General features: G+C 40.8%; 1 protein-coding gene across 6 annotated transcripts in view; it reads right to left on the bottom strand.

Moving 5' to 3' along the window:
- Positions 1–23,523, bottom strand: part of LOC310946130 (ral guanine nucleotide dissociation stimulator-like) — a gene marked incomplete at its 5' end in the record, with an annotated part of 77,365 nt that overhangs the window by 12,623 nt on the left and 41,219 nt on the right. For all 6 annotated transcript variants that reach the window (XM_083912479.1, XM_083912480.1, XM_083912478.1 and 3 more), the window contains 11 exons: positions 878–999; positions 1,096–1,128; positions 1,222–1,308; positions 4,706–4,783; positions 7,151–7,235; positions 7,552–7,655; positions 7,766–7,981; positions 8,945–9,069; positions 9,376–9,569; positions 10,433–10,507; positions 11,973–12,277. In XM_083912479.1, coding sequence (XP_083768605.1) covers positions 878–999; positions 1,096–1,128; positions 1,222–1,308; positions 4,706–4,783; positions 7,151–7,235; positions 7,552–7,655; positions 7,766–7,981; positions 8,945–9,069; positions 9,376–9,569; positions 10,433–10,507; positions 11,973–12,277 — 1,424 coding nt within the window. The remainder of the gene's footprint in view (positions 1–877; positions 1,000–1,095; positions 1,129–1,221; positions 1,309–4,705; positions 4,784–7,150; positions 7,236–7,551; positions 7,656–7,765; positions 7,982–8,944; positions 9,070–9,375; positions 9,570–10,432; positions 10,508–11,972; positions 12,278–23,523) is intronic.

The following is a 23,523-nucleotide window of genomic DNA, read 5'->3' on the forward strand; positions in this document are numbered from 1 at the left end:
TCTTGGATGAGAGGTGAAACGTCTTCCTAGACAAATAACCAAGTCCAGTTGCTTTTGACTGAAATTGCTTAAGGGACTTTAATATCTTACTAATAACGAACACTTTCACAAATGTGAGGTTGGAGACCTAATTTACATGTTGAGCCAAATAAATACCACCACCCAATACAAGCCATTTGTCCAACCGGCAGTGAGATTTCGCTGTTCTAGAGCCGGGATATGACAAATGGGGGCCCGCCAGGGTTAGAACCCGGGATTTATCACTTTATTTTTTTTAAATGTATTAATACAGGCAAATAATATATCCCAAAAATTTCACCAGTAGTGTATGAATCTATCAGGCATCTCCTGCTTTTGATCGATGGTGGATGGATAATTGAGAGCAACAAGGACTGTAAAATAGTTCCCAATCCAAGGTGACGAAAAACTAGATATACTTCCATCTCATTCCTCTAAAATGTAGGCAACACTACACAACACAACACTTTCACAAATGTAAGGTTGGACACCTAATTTACATGTTGAGCCTAATAAATAACACCACCCAGCACAAGCAGTTTGTCTAACCGGCGGGATCTCTCACTTTTAAAATGTATTAATACAGGCAGATAATATTAACCCCAATGCTTCAGTCATGGCTAAAATAAAAAAAAGATTTCCCCTCATCGCCACAATGTAAATGTACCACCAGCTACTACGATATGTCAATGGTCCTAATTCCAGTCATCCAAAACTGAAATCTGTTTAAAATCATCTTTTAAACAACCAGCAGTATTAAGGATCCTCCAACAACCTCCCGTTGTAACATTTGATCTTGTCCTGATTCGTTTTAATGCATTAACCTCGCTAGGACAAAGGGAGAAACAGACGGACTGACCTCTCCGCCTCGCTGAGTTTCTCCACGCCTGCGAACCACTCCCTGAAGTGGCTGTCCTGAGTGAAACTGTAGTTGTTGGAGGCCAACTGGAGCAGTTTGATCTGAGCGATCACCTCAAACTCCTTCAGGGGGACAGAAGAGCAGAGAACAGGGGTTTAATTCCACCTGTAGAAATGTTTTGATTTGATGAGATTGTTAAAACCACAGAAGGAACTAACCTTTCTTCTCTTCTCAAAGTTAATCAGACCGCCCTGATAAATAACAAAAAACATGAGGTGTTAAAGAACTTATAAAAGAGGCTGTAAAAACACAACATGTATACCAGTAAAAAACACAGGTCTGACCTCAGTGTAATCCTTCATGGCAGTGTCCATCATCACCAGGTCCGTCAGGAAGGTGCCCAGGTAAGGAATCGTCCCCTGCATCACTCCCTGATCACAAACGACAGAGAGGACGTCAAAAAACATGGAACTCTTTTGGAGGGTATGGAAGCCCGATCACAGACATACCAGTGTCTGTAGTCATGTTTTTACAATTTGAAAACCTTTTTTTTTAAATATGTATTTTATATATACGTACATGCAGACGTCTCATCCGGGTCTTAAAGGTATATACAAGCAGACGTCTCATCCGGTCTTAAAGGCATATACATGCAGACGTCTCATCCGGTCTTAAAGGTATATACACGCAGACGTCTCATCCGGTCTTAAAGGTATATACAAGCAGACGTCTCATCCGGTCTTAAAGGTATATACAAGCAGACGTCTCATCCGGGTCTTAAAGGTATATACAAGCAGACGTCTCATCCGGTCTTAAAGGCATATACACGCAGACGTCTCATCCGGTCTTAAAGGTATATACACGCAGACGTCTCATCCGGTCTTAAAGGTATATACAAGCAGACGTCTCATCCGGTCTTAAAGGTATATACAAGCAGACGTCTCATCCGGGTCTTAAAGGTATATACAAGCAGACGTCTCATCCAGTCTTAAAGGTATATACACGCAGACGTCTCATCCGGGTCTTAAAGGTATATACAAGCAGACGTCTCATCCGGTCTTAAAGGTATATACATGCAGACGTCTCATCCGGGTCTTAAAGGTATATACAAGCAGACGTCTCATCCGGTCTTAAAGGCATATACACGCAGACGTCTCATCCGGTCTTAAAGGTATATACACGCAGACGTCTCATCCGGTCTTAAAGGTATATACAAGCAGGCGTCTCATCCGGTCTTAAAGGTATATACAAGCAGACGTCTCATCCGGGTCTTAAAGGTATATACAAGCAGACGTCTCATCCGGGTCTTAAAGGTATATACAAGCAGACGTCTCATCCGGTCTTAAAGGTATATACATGCAGACGTCTCATCCGGGTCTTAAAGGTATATACACGCAGACGTCTCATCCGGTCTTAAAGGCATATACAAGCAGACGTCTCATCCGGGTCTTAAAGGTATATACAAGCAGACGTCTCATCCGGGTCTTAAAGGTATATACACGCAGACGTCTCATCCGGTCTTAAAGGTATATACACGCAGACGTCTCATCCGGTCTTAAAGGTATATACACGCAGACGTCTCATCCGGTCTTAAAGGTATATACACGCAGACGTCTCATCCAGTCTTAAAGGTATTTACAAGCAGACGTCTCATCCTGTCTTAAAGGTATATACACGCAGACGTCTCACCCGGTCTTAAAGGTATATACAAGCAGATGTCTCATCCGGTCTTAAAGGTATATACACGCAGACGTCTCATCCAGTATTAAAGGTATATACACGCAGACGTCTCATCCGGTCTTAAAGGTATATACAAGCAGACGTCTCATCCGGTCTTAAAGGCATATACACGCAGACGTCTCATCCGGTCTTTAAGGCATATACAAGCAGACGTCTCATCCAGTCCTTAAGGTATATACACGCAGATGTCTCATCTGGCTTTAAAGGTATATACACGCAGACGTCTCATCTGGCATTAAAGGTATATACACGCAGACGTCTCATCTGGCCTTAAAGGTATATACACGCAGACCTTCTTATCTGGCCTTAAAGGTATATACACGCAGACGTCTCATCCAGTCTTAAAGGTATATACACGCAGACGTCTCATCCAGTCTTAAAGGTATATACACGCAGACGTCTCATCCAGTCTTAAAGGTATATGTAGCAGAAATTGCATCTGGCCTTAAAGGTATATACACGCAGACATCGTATCCGGTCTTAAAAGTATGTACACGCAGATATCACAGCCTGTCTTAAAGGTATATACACACAGACATGACATCTGGTCTTAAAGGTATATACACGCAGACGTCTCATTTGGTCTTAAGGGTATATACACGCAGACGTCTCATCAGGTCTTAAAGGTATATACACACAGACGTCTCATCCAGTCTTAAAGGTATATACACGCAGACGTCTCATCCGGTCTTAAAGGTATATACAAGCAGACGTCTCATCCGGTCTTAAAGGCATATACACGCAGACGTCTCATCCAGTCCTTAAGGTATATACACGCAGACGTCTCATCTGGCCTTAAAGGTATATACACGCAGACGTCTCATCTGGCATTAAAGGTATATACACGCAGACGTCTCATCCAGTCTTAAAAGTATATACACGCAGACGTCTCATCTGGCCTTAAAGGTATATACACGCAGACCTTCTTATCTGGCCTTAAAGGTATATACACGCAGACGTCTCATCTGGCCTTAAATGTATATACACGCAGACGTCTCATCTGGCCTTAAAGGTATATACAAGCAGACGTCTCATCTGGCCTTAAAGGTATATACACGCAGACGTCTCATCTGGCCTTAAATGTATATACACGCAGACGTCTCATCTGGCCTTAAAGGTATATACAAGCAGACGTCTCATCTGGTCTTAAAGGTATATACACGCAGACGTCTCATCTGGCATTAAAGGTATATACACGCAGACGTCTCATCCAGTCTTAAAAGTATATACACGCAGACGTCTCATCTGGCCTTAAAGGTATATACACGCAGACCTTCTTATCTGGCCTTAAAGGTATATACACGCAGACGTCTCATCTGGCCTTAAATGTATATACACGCAGACGTCTCATCTGGCCTTAAAGGTATATACACGCAGTCGTCTCATTCAGTCTTAAAGGAATATACACGCAGGCATCTCATCCGGTCTTAAAGGTATATACACGCATATGTCGCAGCCAGTCTTAAAGGTATATACACACAGACATCTCATCCAGTCCTAAAGGAATATACATGCAGACGTCTCATCTGACCTTAAAGGTATATACACACAAATGTCTCACCTGGCCTTAAAGGTATATACAAACAGACGTCTCACCTGGCCTTAAAGGTATATACACACAGACGTTGGATCCGTCTTATAGGTTTATATATGCAGACCTTGCATCCAGTCTAAATGGGTTAAATGGGCAGCAACTGACTGACAGTGAACATATATTACTTATGTTACTAGTGATTTCATTTTTTTCGTTCTCCTTCTCAGTGTTGGTTGACAATAAAATACATAATATGTAATTGTCAAGCCCCCATTGATTTATTTCTAGTCCTCTGTTGATTAGCTCTGCCGAGTCATATTGGTGCACAATCCAAATAAAAAAGGTCGACTTTCTTATTACATCTAAAAGAAAACAGCTTTGATTTGATAATAATTCTGTCAGACAAAGTGTAGCAACTCCACTTGCCACTAGATGAGGCTGTTGGCTCAAAACTGAAGCAGCCGGTTGTTCAGTGTGGGAGCAAATGAGCGTGTGAGTGAAACAAAGTGAAGCACTAAGATGGAAAAAGTGTTTAGTGTCGTCTGTGGACTCACCAGGTCTCTCTGCTGCTGGTGTCTCCTCTGGGCTCGTTTGGGGTTGATTTCCAAAGTGGCGAACTTGGAGGTGCCCTCCTGCAGAATAACCACAGAAGATATGTTTATGTTAAATACACAATTTAAAATGCACATTTCATTTCTGTTGTTGGTTTCTAAGTCCTGTAACTGCAGCTGCAAAACACTTTAAGCTTTTCAGTATTTCTGCACATCTCAATGTGGGGCAGCATCGAGTCAAAGTGGAAAAGCCCCCACACACTTCCTCACTTAAAGATGTTGTGTTTTTTGTTGCACTTTTAACCTGCAGTAGTATTAAGCTTAAACTAAATTTTTACTTCCTTGATACTTTCTATGGTGCATAAAAGTGGATTAGTTTAGTTTTCTGGTGTCTTTAAAAAGCATTAAAATGAACATGAACATATTTTCACGCTGACTGCTCTTCACAACGTCTTTTTTTCCCCTTGTTGCTGACTTTCAGAGGCAATGGGGGGAAATCAACCTCCTGGTCACATTCCTCAGGGTGACGTAACGTTCGGAGAACTTCTGCAGCCTTCTGTAACTCGAGCTGAGTGAACGCAGCCTGGCCCCAGCAGATAGGGGGGGGGGGGGGGGGGGGGGCGACCACAACAGACGGACACCCTGAGGTTTTCTTGACTGTTATCTTCACCTGCCAAAGGTTTCTTCCTCCCTTTGACGTCAGCGGGGATTCCCTCAGAGGGAGGCAGAGGTGCTCACTCGCCGTTACATCAGAGAACGACTCTATATAGAAGTAAGATTCTGTATTTCTTAAAATCCCGTAAAGAGAGACACAAACCAACAATGAATATATCTTCTTCTTCTGTGCCACAGAACTCCACATGTTGCTGCCACAAGTACTCGACATGTGGATCAATCCGCTGCTGAAAATAGTCCCCGACCAATTAACTATATACTTCTAAACTTTTTTAAAAGATGCATGTCTTGGGGCGACCAGTGGCACAGTGGTCACCCCTTGTAAAGAGGCTGAAGGTTCTGGAGACAGCATCCACAGATTCGACTCCGACCTGCAGCCCTTTGCTGCATGTTTCCCTCTCTCTCTCTCTCACCATTTCATATCCGTCCTCTGTAATAAAAAGGCTTGAAAACTACCAAAAAATTAATCTTTCAAAAAAAAAGATGCACGTCTTCAGTAGGAACCAATGAACCTGACTTTATATCAAAACATTGATATTTATTGTTGACATTTTACAGCTCTTATATGTAATAAACAAGACAGCAATGCCTTGTTTGAGATGATCAACTTTATCAAGTAAAACAGGGGTTTTAGCAGAACAAAGAAAGGAGACCTATTATGATTTTCCTCATATATATGATGTTCTAATGTCGGACGTTGTTATTAAATGTGGCCGCGGCTTCAAATAATGAAGTAAAACGTATGTAAAAGTAATTAAAAAAAAAAAATCAGATTTCAGACCGTCCTGAACGCTCCGTTTCAGGGATGTAAACGGGAAGTATAATGTTGCCCCAGTGTGACATTTAACGTGATGTTTTGTTTACATTTTGGTAAACTGGCACCATTTAAAGAACGCTGAATCAACCATAAGAAGCTCCTTGTCTGCAGTGTTCTCATGGATGCACGGACAAGTGCCACTGGATTATTTTAATACTCAAAAAATGTAAAAACGTGATGATTCTCAGGCAAGTTCTGCAGTTATAAAGGAACGTCTGACATTTGTGGATGTTTATTTGAGCGTGCATGTAAGACAATAGCATCCTTGGAAAGAGTAAATGAGTGTGAACGTAAAAACATGTGCATCGTGTCTGTGTATTATTCTTAATATTTCTAAACGACACTGGTATCATTCTAATCTCATATGCATCATTTAGGTTTGCCGTCTTGTTTTCCTGTTCTGTAAATGTTTCTCTGCCGCTGCTGCTGGCGTCGCAGAGAGAGCGTTGGCAGCGCGAGAAAGATGTCTGCATCTCTGCATTTAACTCCGTCAATCAGATAAATGATGGCAGAAGTCTGTCAGCTGCAGGGAGCCCACTCAGGACACGGTACATGCTGTTTGTTCTCCTCTGCAGGATGTTATGCAACAGACGTGAGGAAGTTCACAGATGAACGGGTCAACGGGCCGAACATCCTGCTGCATGAACAGGTGTTATACAACTGAACACTGATTGATTTGTCTGATTGTATTTGTCTAATCCTGTTCCTGATCCTCTGAGCTTTTCTCCTCTCTGTCTGTATCATTCATGTCTCATCACTGCATGTAACTAGTTGTAGTAGTTTGTGCTTTGTCGTCTCTCAGGTCTCTGCTGATCGTGGTGGTGCCTGCTGCCGTGGTCCTGCATGATGCTTCTTGCTGCTGCTATTATTACTATTGTTCACATCTCCTATCATTAGTTTTATAAGTTATAACATTTGTAGCCGTGTGTGTGTGCTGTGGAGAAGCTTGGACTCACCTTCACCAGCAGCTCTCGGCTGAGGGAGTAATTGTTGTCGTCTGAGAAGATCTCCGACAGCTCGCGGAAGGTGCGGAAACTCTCCCTGTAAACGGACGCAGAGAGGTCAGAGCATGAGAACAACAAACAAACAATTTTCAATCAATTCCATTCAATTATTTTTACAGTGCCAAATCATAGCAGTTATCGCAAGACACTTTACATATAGAGTAGGTAAAGACCAAACTCTATGATTTAGTGATGATTTACAGAGACCCAACAATTCCCCCAGGAGCAGCAACAAGTCGCACTATCTTTGATAGAAGTAGTAATAATTCTAGTTATTATATACAGTATAAATCCAGCAAACTTGTGCACACAAACAAAGATATTCAATGTGCACACAACAACCCAAAACGTACCGTGACACCTCCTCCCAGGTCCTCTTCAGGCGGTGGATGGCGTTGCACTGCAGGGCGGAGAGGATGGCTCTCAGTGAGGAGAAGTTCTTCAGGATCCGACACTCCTGAACACAACAGAGAACAATCAGAGACAGATACAACAAAACTCGACCCTCCTGTAAGTGATTTTCTCCCGTTCTGTTTGGTAAGCTGGATAAGATCAAGATCCACTCACCCGGGCCACGTCGATCCACCGCTCCAGCAGCCGGGCTCTCTGGTTGGGCTTCAGCGCGGGGTTGCTCAGGCAGGTGGTGATGACACAGTTGGTGACGGAGTTGAACTGGGCCACGGTGGCTCGGATGGTCGGAGCCAGGTGCTCCTTCCCCTTCTTGTCCCGCTGAGACCAGATCCCCCCCAGACAGTGGTAGGGCACCGCCTTCTTAAACAGATCCTGCACACACAAGACATGTGAGGCGTTAACAACACGGTGCCTCGATACTTGACTTTAAGGACGTCTTCATCACAATAAATCAGATGTTTTTTTGTTTTTTTTGCTAAAAACAACCAAAGTTCCGTTTCATGACAAATTTTTTAAAGACACATCAAATTTTATGTTTGAAAATATTTTTGTAAGTTGTACATTTCAAGCACTTTTGTATTTATTTGTGTCACACTGGGAAAACAGGTTTAACCTTGTTACGCCTCATAGGCCAAACTCATTTCTGATTATGTGGTGGAGAGCGGGCAAAGGGGCAAACTCAAAACATACATAAGTGTTACAAATTCTGACTTAGGTTTGATACCTGTCTAAAATATCTCGATACTGAAACAATACCACGGCGAGAACAAAGCATCATCAAAAGTAAAGGAGTAAAATATTAGATGACAGAATTTGGAACTTTTTTCTTGTTATTTATCTATTTTTAATCATTAAAACACTTAAACTTAAAAAGTCAAAATAAAAATATATTTTTGTAAAAGCTGCTGATCTTTAGAGCTACTTAACGTGTTCAGTTCATAAAACAACATGATCCTTTATTCATCCCGCAAAGGGGAAATTTACAGTTTGCACTTCATGTTGATCAAACCCTGTCTGTGCTCTAATCATTTTCTACTATATAGCTTTTTGCCTGAAACCTGTTTTAAGGAAATGTGTTTACTGATGAACGTCAATAAAAGAGAAAAAACACTTTTAAAATTCAAGTGGATTTCAATCCAAGGATTTCCAGCCCCTGAAAAAACCCTGAATAAAAGCCTCGCTGTCACGGCCGATGTTCCCTCGATGAAGAACCCAAACACCTCTCACCGATCTGGAACGCTGTGAAACTCTGCAGCTGAGTGACTGTCGGGACTGAACGGGGCCTGAAGGAGACTAAACGTGTCAGAGGGGAAAAAAAAGGAGAAACGCGCTCACCGCGTCCATGAGCGTGAACTGCTCCGCCACCATGATGGGGTCGAAGGACAGGAAGCTGAAAGCAGGAAGCTCGTCCTCGAAGCCGCTCTCTTCCTGCGTGGCGAAAGGGCAGCCGATGTGTTCCCCTGCAGAGAGACAAACAGCGGTTTTTACAACACCGCCTCGACCTGAGCTCAACGTATGTGAACGCACTTCCTGCACTTCTCCTCATCCTTCCTTTGACCTTCACCTTCGTTCCTCTCACTGCTAACTGCTCCTTATCACTTATCACCAAAGTGTTCTTTACAACGACATGCTGCATGAAATGTGCAGCTGCACACGAGGACAAACTGTACATTTAAAATCACAAACAGATCCAGTCGTTTCTCCCTGACCCCGTTTGTCTGGAGTCCCTGCCCTGCTGTTGTGCCTCTCCTGTCCTGCCTTCATACCATCGGGATCAGGCTCACACTGCTGTCGGCGGTGGAAGTGGGCCAGCAGGTTGCGTGCGCGGCGCTCCAGGTCCGAGCCAGGGAAGTGGTGGCGAAGGTAGGACATGAGCTGGTGCAGACAGTCGTAGGTGGGAGGGGTCCAGAAGTCCTCAGAGTACTGGTCCAGCCACGCGCCCAGGATAGACGACACAGTGCTGCGACACACACGCAATCAAATAAAGAAAGATGCTTGGCTAAATATAAATATAAATCCATCTTTTTTTGTGTGTTTAGAAATGTTCTTATTTTTTTAACAAAGGAAAAGAAAGAAAAAAAAGGAGCAAAAAGAATAAATAAATACAAGAAATATATATGGATGGATGGATATTTATACACATAAAGGTATAAAGTATATAAGTATGTGTATTTGCAAATTACCAATATATATTTGTGTTACAGCTAGAAATACATATCCAGCATCATTTAACAAACTATACTGAAGACTAAACATAACCATGATAAATACATATATATACACACAAAGTAATGATGAATAAAATCTAATTTAATAACATAAGATTATTATGTTATTAAATTAGATTTTTTTTTTAGATTATTATAATAACAATATAAATATAAGTAAAAAAGTAGTAAAAAAGTAAATCAAATTAAATAACAATATATATATATATATATATATATATATATATATATATATATAAATATATATAAATAAATTAAATAATATAATATATATTAATTAAATTAAGTTTAAAATAAATATATAAATAAATATGAATAACCTAATGAAATAAAATATTAAAGTATAAATGAAGTAAACATTTGATTAATAATATATCAATAAATTAATCAATTAAATAACTATATAAATAAAATCATTTTTTAGTGAGAAAAGCTGATCAAAGAAACAGTTTTTCACAGAGTGTGAGATGAGTAAATCCATAGTGCCACCAGTTTTTGGTTAAAGTTTAAGTTTAACCATAGATATAAATGATGGTGTAATAGTAATTAATGTAGTAGTTAATGCAATGGTGTAAAACTACGGCGGCGGACTCACTTCCTCAGCTCGGTGCAGTCGTCCTGGGAGACTCTGTGTGCTGCGGCTGCAGGGACGTTTGGGAGCTTTGCGTACCTGAAACAGGAAACACGTGTCGTTCAGCCGACTTAATGAAAAGAAACTTTTCAAAGAGATCATTCATTTTAACGTGATATCAGCTATTAAATGCATCGCCAACTATTTTGAAAATTGATTAATCGCTTTGAGTGATTTATTAAGAAAAATCACTCAAAACGATTCTTTAACTTTATAATTCATCTCCCCCCAGTCAGGTTAGGAACAGTGGAGACACTGTATCCTGAAAATGTCACTTTGTCACTTTATACCATCACTGCATCACTTTATTCAGTTGTACTTTATTCAGTTGTACTGTCACTTACTTCAGTAAGTAATGCTGCTATACTACACTGTCACTTTATATCACCACTACATCACTTTATTTATTTATTAATGGTTTACTGTAACTATCTGCTGATACACTTACTGTGCTTTAGGACATGCTGCTACATTTCACTGTGGTTTACCGTAACTTACTTAAGTACGAAATGCTGCTACACTCCACTGTGCCATACTGTCACTTAGTTCTGTAGGACATGCTGCTACATTTTTAACATTTTTAATATTTTTAACACTTATAACTTATCGCTCCTTCTCACTTATCTAGTTTGTACTTATTTTATTTCAATCTGCTGCTAAACTGCACGCTGCGTATTGTTGTATATTGTATATAACTACGCTTAACCACGATGTCTGTTGCACTCTGTCACACTTGGTTCATTGCTTGATTTATCTGACGTTAGCTTTATTTTGATTTGATTTATGTTTATGCTTATTGTTACTCTGATCCTTTTCCGCCTTTGTATCGAAACTGTTGCACAATAATTTCCCTCGGGATAAATAAAGCTTCTTGAATCTTGAATCTTGAATCTTGAATTTAATGTGAATATGATGAATAATGTGAATATTGCCTGGTTTCTTTCCTCCACTGTGACAATAAAACCAGTATCTTAAGATAAAACAAGACATTTGAGGACGTTGTCTTGTTGGCTTTTTGTTAAACACTCATCCACATTTTATAAACCATAAACACCTAATCAATTAATAGATAATGAAAATAATTGTTAGTGGCAGCCCTGAACATAACATTACATAAGCTGAACTTAAAATAAAGGGGTTTCTTTCTGTTTTCATTTCCTTTTACGTCCATTTCTAGTGGTTTTTGCATCTTTTTTTTCTTTTCTTTCTAGTAATTTTGCATCTTTTTTTGGTGGTTTTGCATCTGTTTTTAGTCATTTTATGTGTCTGCCCTTGTTTTATTTCTCTCTGTGGTCATTTTACATCTAGTTATCTAGTTATATCTAGTTACATCTGGTTATTTAGGATCTTTTTGTGATAATTTTTTGAGCAACATTTTAGGATTTAACTGGCCCAGTAGGCCCGATCCACGGGCTCATGTCGTTTTGTGCTACAGAAATAAACTTGTCTTTGTAATGTCACTTTAAACTTTAATCATCCAGACAGACAGGTGAGTCACTGTTACCTGTTGAGCAGGAGATCCAGCACCTGCTTGGTGGTGGCGAAGGAGCGGTACGTGCAGAGGAAGATGGTGACATAGGTGGAGTCTTTGCCCCTGAACGCCGACACCATGTACTCCACCAGCCTCTCCAGCGTGCCGGCCTTGATGGTCCGCACCTTGCAGGTCTCGTAGAGGCTCAGGGCCGAGTCCGTCTCCACTCCCAGCCATCGCTGCCCTTTACTGGCCGACTGATGGAGCTGCACCTTCCTCAGGGTGATGGTGAAGATGGCGTCCTCCTCGGCCTCCTCGCCGATCTCCTGCGTCGAGCTCTGTAAGAGAAATAACACATTGGGACGGGCTCTTCAAATATCTCTTCTGAGCAGATTAGAGGGAAAGAGGCCGTCGTTACCACGCCGGACGTCGCGTTCAAAACCTCCCGACATCTCATTTTGGTATGAAACCCTTTAATTATGAGCACGTGTGTGACCTGGCTCTCTTCTCTTTTTGGTCTCTGAGTCACACTCTGTGATTCATGTGTGCGGCCGTGCACAAACAAAACAATAGCTTGTTACCAAACAGAGCTTACTGGATAACTGGCACCACAATACAAGCTGTGGCCTGTATGAAGCCAAACAGGGAATTAACACAAGCCGCATGTTGCATGAATGTGAGCTCTGTAAGCTTGTTTGCATCATGTCACGATCTCTGCTTTTTGTTGTTGTCTTTTCTCCTGAACATGAAAAACTAAAAAGACACACAGAGATGTTGACAGAGATGGTTTCATTCAACAACATGTCAAAGCTGCGTGTTAGCGCTGCTGGACGCTTCTCAACAGAAACCAATCCATGTGTTACTAAAGTCCACTTTAAAGCAAAGTGAGCAGAGTGACTTCTGACAGATTAGGAGTGAAACCACACCGTTCCTGATCCTTTTACTTAAGTGGAGCTGCAACTGTTTCATTTCATTTCAATTGATTTCAAACGTGAAATAAACAGTACACAACTGGAAAACATTCATACATGAATAACAAATACTTGATTTTTCTTGTCCAAAAAAGAGTGGAAAGAAGTAAACACTTATTTAATCTGACCCCTTCTCCATATACTGTATTATTAGTTTGTTAACGGCTTCCTCTGTCATACATTTAAAAAAAAATGTATTTATCGTATATACATACACACACACACACATATAAATAATATATATATATTTTTTTTTTATATTTTATACATATATATATATATATATACATATATATATATATATATATATTTTTTTTTTTTAAACTCAACCAAATGTTTTTTAACTACAAAATACCATTTATTTCTTATATATTCATATCAAATATATTTGATCATTTCTTCCATATGGGTCTTTTATTGATTAGCTGATTAACAGAAACAAGAGTCAGAGTGCTGAAAAGATTCACAGTAGGAATAAAATATCAAATATAAAACGCAGTAAAAAGCATAAAAAGGAAAAGAAAAATAGTTGTGATATTTGAAGGAAATAAGTAAAATCAATAGATGAAATAACATTGTTTAAAGCATGAACTCCAAAGTGAGAATGTGCTTTTTTTAATATCTTTGTTGACCGAATGTATTTGGGACAAAACAAGACATTTAAATATGAAATATAGGACTCTGAGGAACTGAGATAATATTTTATTGACTAAGGGATTCATCTGGAAAATAATCACAGCATGCAGTGGGAAACAGGTCAAAGTCATTGATATTGTTTCTACCATACATCACTGTGTTTATGCTACCAAGTATGAAAAGAGGATTCTTTTTATTAGCCTTTATAAAATAAATCTGACTTCACCTAAAATCTTTTCGTTAAATTTTTGTCTTCTTTTTAGTGGAGTTTGGACTGATGCGAATCTGCAAAAAATAAAAAATAAAATAAATACCTAAATAAGCATCACATTCAGTATCAGTCAATTGTTGACCATTTAAATAAAGAATAAATAAAAATAAATAGCGTAATAAACCTTATGTTCAGTCAGTATCAGTCAATTGTTGACCATTTAAATAAAGAATAAATAAAAATAAATAGCGTAATAAACCTTATGTTCAGTCAGTATCAGTCAATTGTTGACCATTTAAATAAAGAATAAATAAAAGTAAATAGCATAATAAACCTTATGTTCAGTATCAGTCAATTGCTGACCATTTAAATAAAACAAAAAATAAAAAAAAATAAAAAATAGCATGTATGTTTTTATATTTCCAACATTGGAAGCTTCTGGTCTTTGTTAAAACTATAAAAGCCAAATAGTTTATATTGTAAAAGGACTTAAGCCGCCTGCTATCACTCAACTCAGCAGCACAACTTTAAAGCAGTTAATAACTCAATAATTCATCTGAACAGCATGTGTTTCCACTCAGCAGCCTGCGTTCCTGCTGGAAGAGAAACCTCCACAGAGTTGAACACATCTACAACTCCAAATAGCAGAGCCACAGTCAGTGTGAATCATTAAAGCCGAGGCCGCCGCAGAGGAATGGCGTGTAATCTGGCGTGCGCGCGGTTCTCGACTCCCCTGTTGTGCATCCTGGGAGCGTTAGTCATCAGTGTCCATTTCCAAGGCTCTGTGTGACTCCCTGTGCTTCACTGCCTACTTTCTTTTTCTGCTCAGCCATCTATTCGCTAACATCTCGGTCAACCGCCAAGTCCCCTCCGCTGAGTCTCCGTTGCCATGGAGACAAGTTCAAAATGAGGATGGCGGTTGTGAATTTGGAAAAAGTGATACAGTATCTTTAAGCACTGCTCCTGCTCCTGCATTTAAGTTTTTAAGTTTTATCCTAAATCTGTGAGTTTTGGGACAAACCACCATGACCCATGCACACACAGGACGTGAACTTCAGTAACCTCCTCACATAGTGTGTTACAGAAGGGAGTGTGTGTGTGTGTGTGTGTGACAGATAAATGGGGGAGACAAACCCCTGGACTGTTGTAAATCCTGCAGAGAGAATAATGTCTGAGTCGCAGCTGCAGCTGAGGGCCTTGACAGCAGGAGAGGTGCTTATCAGCCCAAACACAGAGGCCGCCGCGCTGCTGATACCACTTCAAGCACTGAGAAACGCAGTGCGCTCAAGGGCAGCGCCCCGCTCCACCCGCTGGGTCGATTCCCACAATAATGCTCCGATTCATCTCACAGAGACACGATAACAAAACACAGAGCGATCAATTCTTCAAACTGAAGGGTTCAGGGTCACTTCTGAAGATTTTGAATGTTAAAAAATTCACCAAATAAGGAAGTAAAGACCAAACCATCACCAGAAAGTCAGGAATCTCACATCTGATAAGAGAACACTTCAATTAAAAAACACATTAGACACATTGTCAGGTTTGTCTTAAAGATATAATCCTTCAGATGTTCATGGATTTAATTGTCTGTTAAATTAATTTCTATCAAAGAGTGAGTTAAAACATGTGACCCGCTAATGAAAGCACTTGTTGTCGGTCACATCTGTGTGTCTGTGGAGACATTCCCTCTCTTAGGGCGCGCTCACACTGTCCATCCGTACCGTGCCAAAACAGGTTTTACGGGTAAAGTCTAGTTCGTTTGACCAGTGTGAGTGCAAGCGTACCGCGCCTAGCTGCGGTAGGAGAAGGAGGGACCATGCACGGACATTTAAAACAATGGCGGCGAAAGGTTCACGTTGGTGTGATGCGGAGGTGGAGTGTTTACTGCAGATTTGGTCGATGAAAAGATTCAAAAACAGTCGACAAGACGCACAAAAACTCAGAGGTCTACGGAAAGATCTGGAAACAAAGCCACGCATCGCCATGACGTCATCAATGCGTGTGACGTGTTACGGCGTGATGACGTATAGGCAGCAAGAAGCATTCGCCGAGGCCCAGGTAGTGTGAGTACAAACGGGCCTGGCCCACGGGGGGAGAGGGAGAGGGGGGAAAGTACCCTAAAGCACGGGTCACGGTACGGTGGACAGTGTGAGTGCGCCCTAAGTGGAAACACGCCGCCATGTTAGTGCGCAGTTGACAGCGGTCGGTCTGTGTTCACTTGTAATCTGAAATCTGGAACTTCCAATTTCTGAGTCAGGCTTGTAGTGAGGGCAGAAGTGTAACAGGAACATGTGTGTGGGGGTGTAAGAGGGGAACATATAGGGGACGGACAGGAAGTAGAGATGCGAATGTGTTTCAATAAAGAGAGTCAACACACATATTGACCATGAATGTGACAAGATGGAGGCTCTGAAAGAAAAAAGCCACTCATTTTGAATTTGATGCCTGTGGAAGTGTGGAAATGGCTTTTGCAATTAGATCCTGGTTGCAGTCTTTCTGCAGACTATAGTGGCCACAGTGCCTAGCATTTACTGATCGAGTCGATACGAAACTCGGAGTCAATAAGAGAGAATCCCTAAATAAATATGAGTTTGTCTCACATTCCTTTAGCCTGACTCAGTACTTCGTGGACCAGATCAGCACCACCCTGGTGACAAACACACAGGAAGTGGCTTCTAAAGATAGACAGCCCTCTCAGCACCCTCTGGTTTGGCAAAAACTACACTGCTTAAAATAAAGGGGGAATAATACTTCATTGGACAAGTCCAGTTTTCCTCATTCACTGCAAACTTGAACTTATGTAGACATTAACCCAGAGGAGGAGACTGGACATTAAACAAATTTTACTCTGTACCTCGGAAATATAAATGATTGTGTCTTGGGTGATTATGGATATTTAGCCAAGATACTATTGATCACAAGTAAAAAAAAATAAAACTAGACAAAAAGAAGTAATTACAAGAAACTGGCACAAGACTGAACCCCCTACTATAAAACAATGGTTAGAAATTATAGAAGAGATTTACACTATGGAAAAAGTGACTGGATTTGTACTTTGATGGTGGAAACCTAGAGCCATATTTTCTGAAGAAAAATGTTTGGTTATATGCACAAAAACGAAACAAAAACTGATTGAGCCCATGTGTGAAAAGAGCAGCTTGTTGTGTGGAGGATTCACGGTGAGCCAGTGGGCGTGTTGATGATGTTTCTATCATGCGTCCTTACCGACCGAAAGAAAACAAACACCCAAGGGTGAAGAAGACGGGTGATTTACACAAAGACACCGAGGTAAATGTCTAACCGGAGAGACGACAAGATTCCGAAACCGGCTACGTGACTGAGAGTGTTGTGCCTGAATGCATTCACACTCACATTCACACCTACGGGCAATTTAGAGTCATCAATGACGCTAACACCTGCATGTCTTTGGACTGTTGAAGGAAGCTGGAGAGCCCGGAGAAAACCCACGCAGACACAGGGAGAACATGCAAACTCCAGAAGGGCCCTGGACGGGATTCGAACCAGGAACCCTGCTGCTGGGAGGCAACAGTGCTCTGTGAACTGAACTTTGAACTAGTTCATGTAGAAAGTGAACTATCCCAAACACTGCTGTACGCTGCTCTACCCAGTTGCCACTTTTCACCTAAACTCATTGAAACTAAAACAGCTTTCGGTTTAACTGCAAATACGTGTCCAGAAGTTCTTACACTTGCAACAACGGCGTCGGAAACGAAAAATAGAAGCTGAAATCATCAGACACAGTTAAGGAACGGCCAGAGACTTTGTTGTTAATGGCTAATTCTTGAATGGCCTACGTGGCCGCGGTGTAATCATGTCCTCATCATGTTTATGTCAAAATAAATATATCTAAACAAGTAGCTGTCTCTCATTGCATAGTTTATATTCAACCCTTTTTAGAACAAATATTGAAACATCATTTCTGTTTATTTTGAGTGTTCCATAAAATCACAATTGTTCAGTGTTTCCTGCAGGTAATAAACTGGCTGAACCAGCACATTTCATTTTGAATACCATGCACTAAAAAACAGAAAGGCACTTTTATTTTTGGAAACATATTCATGCTTTATTGTAATGAACGATGCAACTAATGCATCACAGTCGTTCTACCAGAGGGAAGGTTTTTATTTATGGCTCTAAATCTAAACACCACATGCTCCTGCATTTAACAAAGACTTTGCTAAGTATGTATAATAAAAATATGTTTGTTTTATCCAGATGGGTGGTGGTTTTATCACTGATATCTAAGTAATTAACCACAGCAAAGTGCATCTTTAATATCCACAATATATATAGTAACATTCAGAAAGCACTGTAAAACAAACACTGGCAAGCATTTGTTGATGCTAGTTTAGCACAAATCAACAGACAAATGCACCAAAAAGTAACCTTCCTGAACTCTCTGCTGTATTTGCTAAATGTAAAATGCAATGTAAGACTCTCACCTTATCTAATTAATATTATAATGAATTAATATTAGGTGATGTGTTTCTTGGCTCCCCGTGTCGGTTCTGGGAGTAAAAAGTGAAAAAGAAAACTCCAACCGGGACACCAGAAATGTCTGGCATCCAGAGCGGGGCCTCCTCCACACACTCGCTCCTCCAACACTCATCAGATGTACGTTCACATACGCCATCCTGACTGAATGACCGTGGATGTATATGTGGGCTGGAGGAATGTGAGGCGAATAAAAGTGTCAGCAGAGTGATGATGAGAGAGAAAGGAAAGACATTTCCACAAAGAGGAACAGGGGGTAAGAAGCATCACAAGAGCTGTAATGGAGAATCATAAATGGCTTTACTGATTTTGTTTTAATAGACATTTTTAATTAAAGTCGTATTTGGGAGCTGGGGCCCCGTGTCTGCGTAGGCTTTCTCCGGGTTCCTCCCACAGTCCAAAGACATGCAGGTGTTAGGTTAATTGATGACTCTAAATTGCCCGTAGGTGTGAATGTAAGTGTGAATGGTTGCTGTACCCCGCCTCACTCCAAATGTCAGCTGTCATATTTTGTTTAACGCACTTTTCCCCGCATAGCAAGCAAAAAAATCACAGCACATCTACCGTATTGTCCCGGATATAAGAAGGGGAATCATTTTCGTAAAAATACTTTTTGAAGACCAAATCCTGTTTAACAAAAAACAAGTATTCACTCTCAATCCAATGATTTCAAACCCACCGTTCCAACAACCAAAACAAAATGAGTCTTTTTTCTCGAACCAGAAATAGTCCTCTTCAGGAACCCATTCAACAAACAAAATGATCAGTCAGTTTCAAAATAAACGTTGGTCAACAAAAACAAAAACCAAGTGATCCCTCCTGCGTTTCATAGACCAGCTACGTAAATGTGTTCTCGGCTGCTTGACAGCTGTTTGACTCTGCTGCGTTAATCACTGTTATTTCACTTTGTCTCTCCGTGTCTCAGGCCTCTGTCCCGATAAGCTAAGCTAATTGTCTCTGTACACTGTGTTGTGATTGACGGCCCGTCATGAAGGGAATTCATTTTAGAGATTTTTGGCTCCATCAGCTATTGTGACTGTACAATGACATGTAACGCTCACACTGTGACTCAGGGTACACACGATCGAAAACAACCTTTTTTTGCCTCCATTGTTCTTAAAAAGTTTTCCGTCCACACGGACTCAGCTCAAGAAATATCTGCGTCCACGAAACCAGTCAAACCGGCTAAAAACTCTGTAATACACATGCCAGGCCTGGATGTGGCGCTGTAACGGCCACAGAAATACACCAACAACGGAGAAGAAGAGACAAAGAGACCAAGCTCCCACCACAGCCACTTCCTGGTTGATCCAATCAGGAAGTGCCAAAAGCTGCAGTTCTCCGATCTTCCAGTAGGAGCAGTTTGCACAATAGAACAGTTTCTCATTGACCCCCATGTTAAACATCGTTAAACCTATTTAGGACTTGTTTACAAAAAAAACATTCTAGTCTGTATGTTCAGGTCCTATCTCCATGACAACACCATGTACCATGCTAGTTTTTATTTTATTGGAGGTTAAAGTTTCTGAATAATTAGGGGCGTGGCCTCTTGAGTGACAGTTAGCCTCTGGCCCTCACTTCTCCTTGGAGGCTAATTGTCAGGATTAGCATTATTAGCATGCTAACTCCGTCATCTCGACCTGGACTGTGGTCATTCCTGTGGTGGTGTGCTCTTCAATCAACTGAACCAACAGATGGTTTAGGAGCAAACCATGTTAACGTTAGCTTTGTTATGCTAATTAAATAGCCGCACTTGCACCATGACTTGCAATACAGTCTGCTGTCTATGGCACATACACTAGATGCTAATTTGGAGCAGCGGGAGGATTCGGGTCGTGAGGGTCGGTGTTTTACAGTCTATGAGTATGGTACTGTGTTGAATATTAGTTTAAATCAGAGATCATAAATGCTGGCTGTACTTGACTCCCGGAGCCAGTGTTATCTCTGCTACTATATATATATTGTATTTTTATATATGATATGTTATTTATAAATTGAATATGATTTATTGTATAGTTACATTATAGCATGCAAAGGTAAACCAGGAACAAAAGTACAAACAAGTAACTGATTTGGAGAAGGAGTAGGATTCAATAAGTTTATACTTATTCCTACTCCTTTTCAGACATGTCAGTGTTGCTTAATGAATTCATGTTGTTACATGCTTTTTTTTAATTTCTTCGTATTTTGTTAACTAATTTAATTTTGTATAATTTTGTATTAGTTTTTCTTTCGTGTCTGAAACAAATTAAAATTCAATTCAGTTCAATTCAGTATGATCAGAATCAGATTTAATGCCATGCAGGTTTTTTCGATCATAAAAAGAATATTTGGAAATATGAAACGCGACGATAAAAGGAATCAGGAAGGCGGCTGAATAATGCTCCAACGTTAGGATAAATTCTGGTCTCAGACATGAACGTATAAAGTTCTTACCAGTGATAGGAATGAACTAAAAATAAGACCTCAGTTTTATGTTTAAGGGAGCGATATACACATACCCAACCTCACCCTCAGGCTTAATAACAGGCTGAACTGTTGGCTGACCTGTTCTTAATCTTAGAAATACAATCACAATTCTTCGTCTTGAAATAAAACAAATGTTTATCCTGCATAACAAACCTCCCATCTTTATATCTGATAAAGTACAGTCGTTATAAACACAGCCACCTGGCACAGGAACAGACTCAAACAAACACAAAAAGTCAACCCTCGTTCTGAGCCAAAAAACCCTCAGGGCCAAACATTGCTGTGGGAGCGCCTTCGAAGGCGTCCGCCAAATTTACGGCGCTCATCAACAGAAAACACACACCTGCCTCTATAAGTGGTGGTCAAACAAGAGCATTAGAAAGCTCCTCGGAGCCCATGTCTAAATGTAGCTCAGGGAAACTCCCATTGGAAAGAGAAAACCTGCCCCCAAAACGGTCAACACCTAAACAAAGCCAACAATAGCACGAATCAATTACAAGCCTGTAGCACAAGCCAGTGACTTCCCCTCGCTAACAATGGCTGCTGACAGCCAGTTAGATCATTTGGATGAGGGGGCAACTGACAGGGGAGGAGAAAACTCTTCAGAGGTCAAAATATCGAGGCAGCGTCACTTCGACTACAAGCAGAAATCATCACCTCGCCAGAGCCTGTTAAAGAGCTAAATGTCATCGTTTTTTCAAATTGATTGACTGATTGTAACATACAAAGAAAAGTATTGGAGTATTCAAAAGAGCTTTCCCTTTAAGTGTAATTCCGGCGCACGATGAAGGCATTCAAACGTCTTTTTTAACCACTAATACTGCTTAAAATAACAGAAAACCTCTGCAGCAGCATGAGAAGAGTCCAAACACAGAAAACAGAGCACCAATGGGCTCCTTCCTTCGGGATTGACTTTGGTAATCCACTTGAATGGACTTTACTATGAGAGGAGCTGGTACAGGGGCCAGTAGGTAAGTCTTTAAAACACTCTTTTAATAAACTCTGGGTTCTCTAACTACGTTGTTGGTGCTTTGTTTTCTGTGTAGGGACTCTTCTCATGCTGCTGCAGAGGTTTGCTGTTATTTTGAGCAGTAATAGTGGTTAAAAAAGACGGGTTTTTTTGGGCAGCAGTAGTCAGTCCATAGGTGACTCGGCTAGGAACCAGAGGGTCACCGGTTCGAGTGCCAGTTCATCTCCTGGGCACTGCCGAGGTGCTGTTGAGCAAGGCACCAAACCCCCAACTGTTCAGGGCGCCGATCCACTGGCCGCCCCCTCGTTCTGACATCTCTCCGTTAGTTGCCTGTATATAGGTCCTGTTTGTGCATATGTGTATTTCGGGCCTGTGTGTGTGTAACATGAATAATAATAATAGAGTGAAAAAATCGAATTTCCCGTTGCGGGATTAATAAAGTAATTCTTCTTCTTTTTCTTAATGCCTTCACCGTACTGCCCCGAGCTAATCAGTGTTAGCCACGTCTGCCAGATTTCTCCCTTAATAGTTGTTACACCAAAAAAAGCTGTCTCAATGGCTTATTTGATGCATGTAAGTGCCAAAAAAGACCATGGGGTGATTTTGCTCCGGAATTACACTTTTTTTTTATTGTTTAATCCGGTCTTTCAGTCCGACGCGATGCCTTTTCAAAATGCGATTTCCGGGTCCAAACACTAACAACACGAACAACAATGGCCGAACCTGTGAACATTTTACGCTCACTTCTTTCTTCTTCTTCTTCTCCTTCTCTTTTTCATCGATAGGAAAGAGTTAAAATAACAATTCTGTCATTTTTCAAAATGGGAACTAGAAATATGCTTGGACCGGCTTGGACCTGGTAATGGTGATCTGAAAGGGCATTTCGTCAGAGATGATAGAGATGCCTACTCTCAACTCCAACTTCATTCTCAACTCTTCCAGTTGCCAATCGGACCATAAACAAAGACAGCTGCTTGGAGGAAGATATCTTGGCACTGGCTACACCGGAAATTCAATTAAATCTATTAACAGTGCCAAATCATAACAAAAATAATGTCAAGACACTTTACATATAGAGCGGGTAAAGACCAAACTCTATGACTTATTGATGATTTACATAGACCCAACAATTCCCCCATGAGCAGCAACAAGTCGCACTATCTTTAATAAAAATAGTAATAATTATTAACAGGCAGGAACGTCGAACAGAGGGAAAATCTCAAAATATTAGCCGTTGCCCTGTCGTCAGATAGACAGCCGATGGTTTCCGAGACTGGCACTTGGGTAGAGCGTGTAGGAAAGGAGGACATAGTGTGGATTACACCGCGGTCACGCAGTTCATCACTTGGTCATAACCAACTGAGTCCGTTGCCTTGAATTTGTCTGCCTTTACCGACAGAAGTTCCTGAATCCTGTCGTATCTCCAGTTTGACATTTTTGTTGGCATCTTTGCGTATATCGGCATTCTTTTTCACCCTCAGATGTTTGTTTGTTTTTCGGTTTCCCTCAAGTTGCTCGATAGAAATGTCATCCAACCCATCAAAGTCAGTCAGATTCATCCTCTAGGGAACATGAATGTTTTATACAATATTTCTTTGCAATCCATAAACTAGTTGTTAAGATATTTCAGTCCGTGCCGACCGACATTTTCACCCCTAAAGCCCCCTCACTAGCCTGGCTAAAAGTGTTGGATTCTACCTTTCTATTTTCCTTCTTCTCTTTGAACCACGCTAGCAGTACTTTCCCCTGCATCTGGGCTAATCTCAAAAGGTTCTGGATCATTTCTTTCCAAATTGCCACCAACACAAAGCG

The sequence above is a fragment of the Echiichthys vipera genome, assembly GCF_963691815.1.
Source record: "Echiichthys vipera genome assembly, chromosome: 4".
Lineage (NCBI taxonomy): Eukaryota > Metazoa > Chordata > Actinopteri > Perciformes > Trachinidae > Echiichthys > Echiichthys vipera.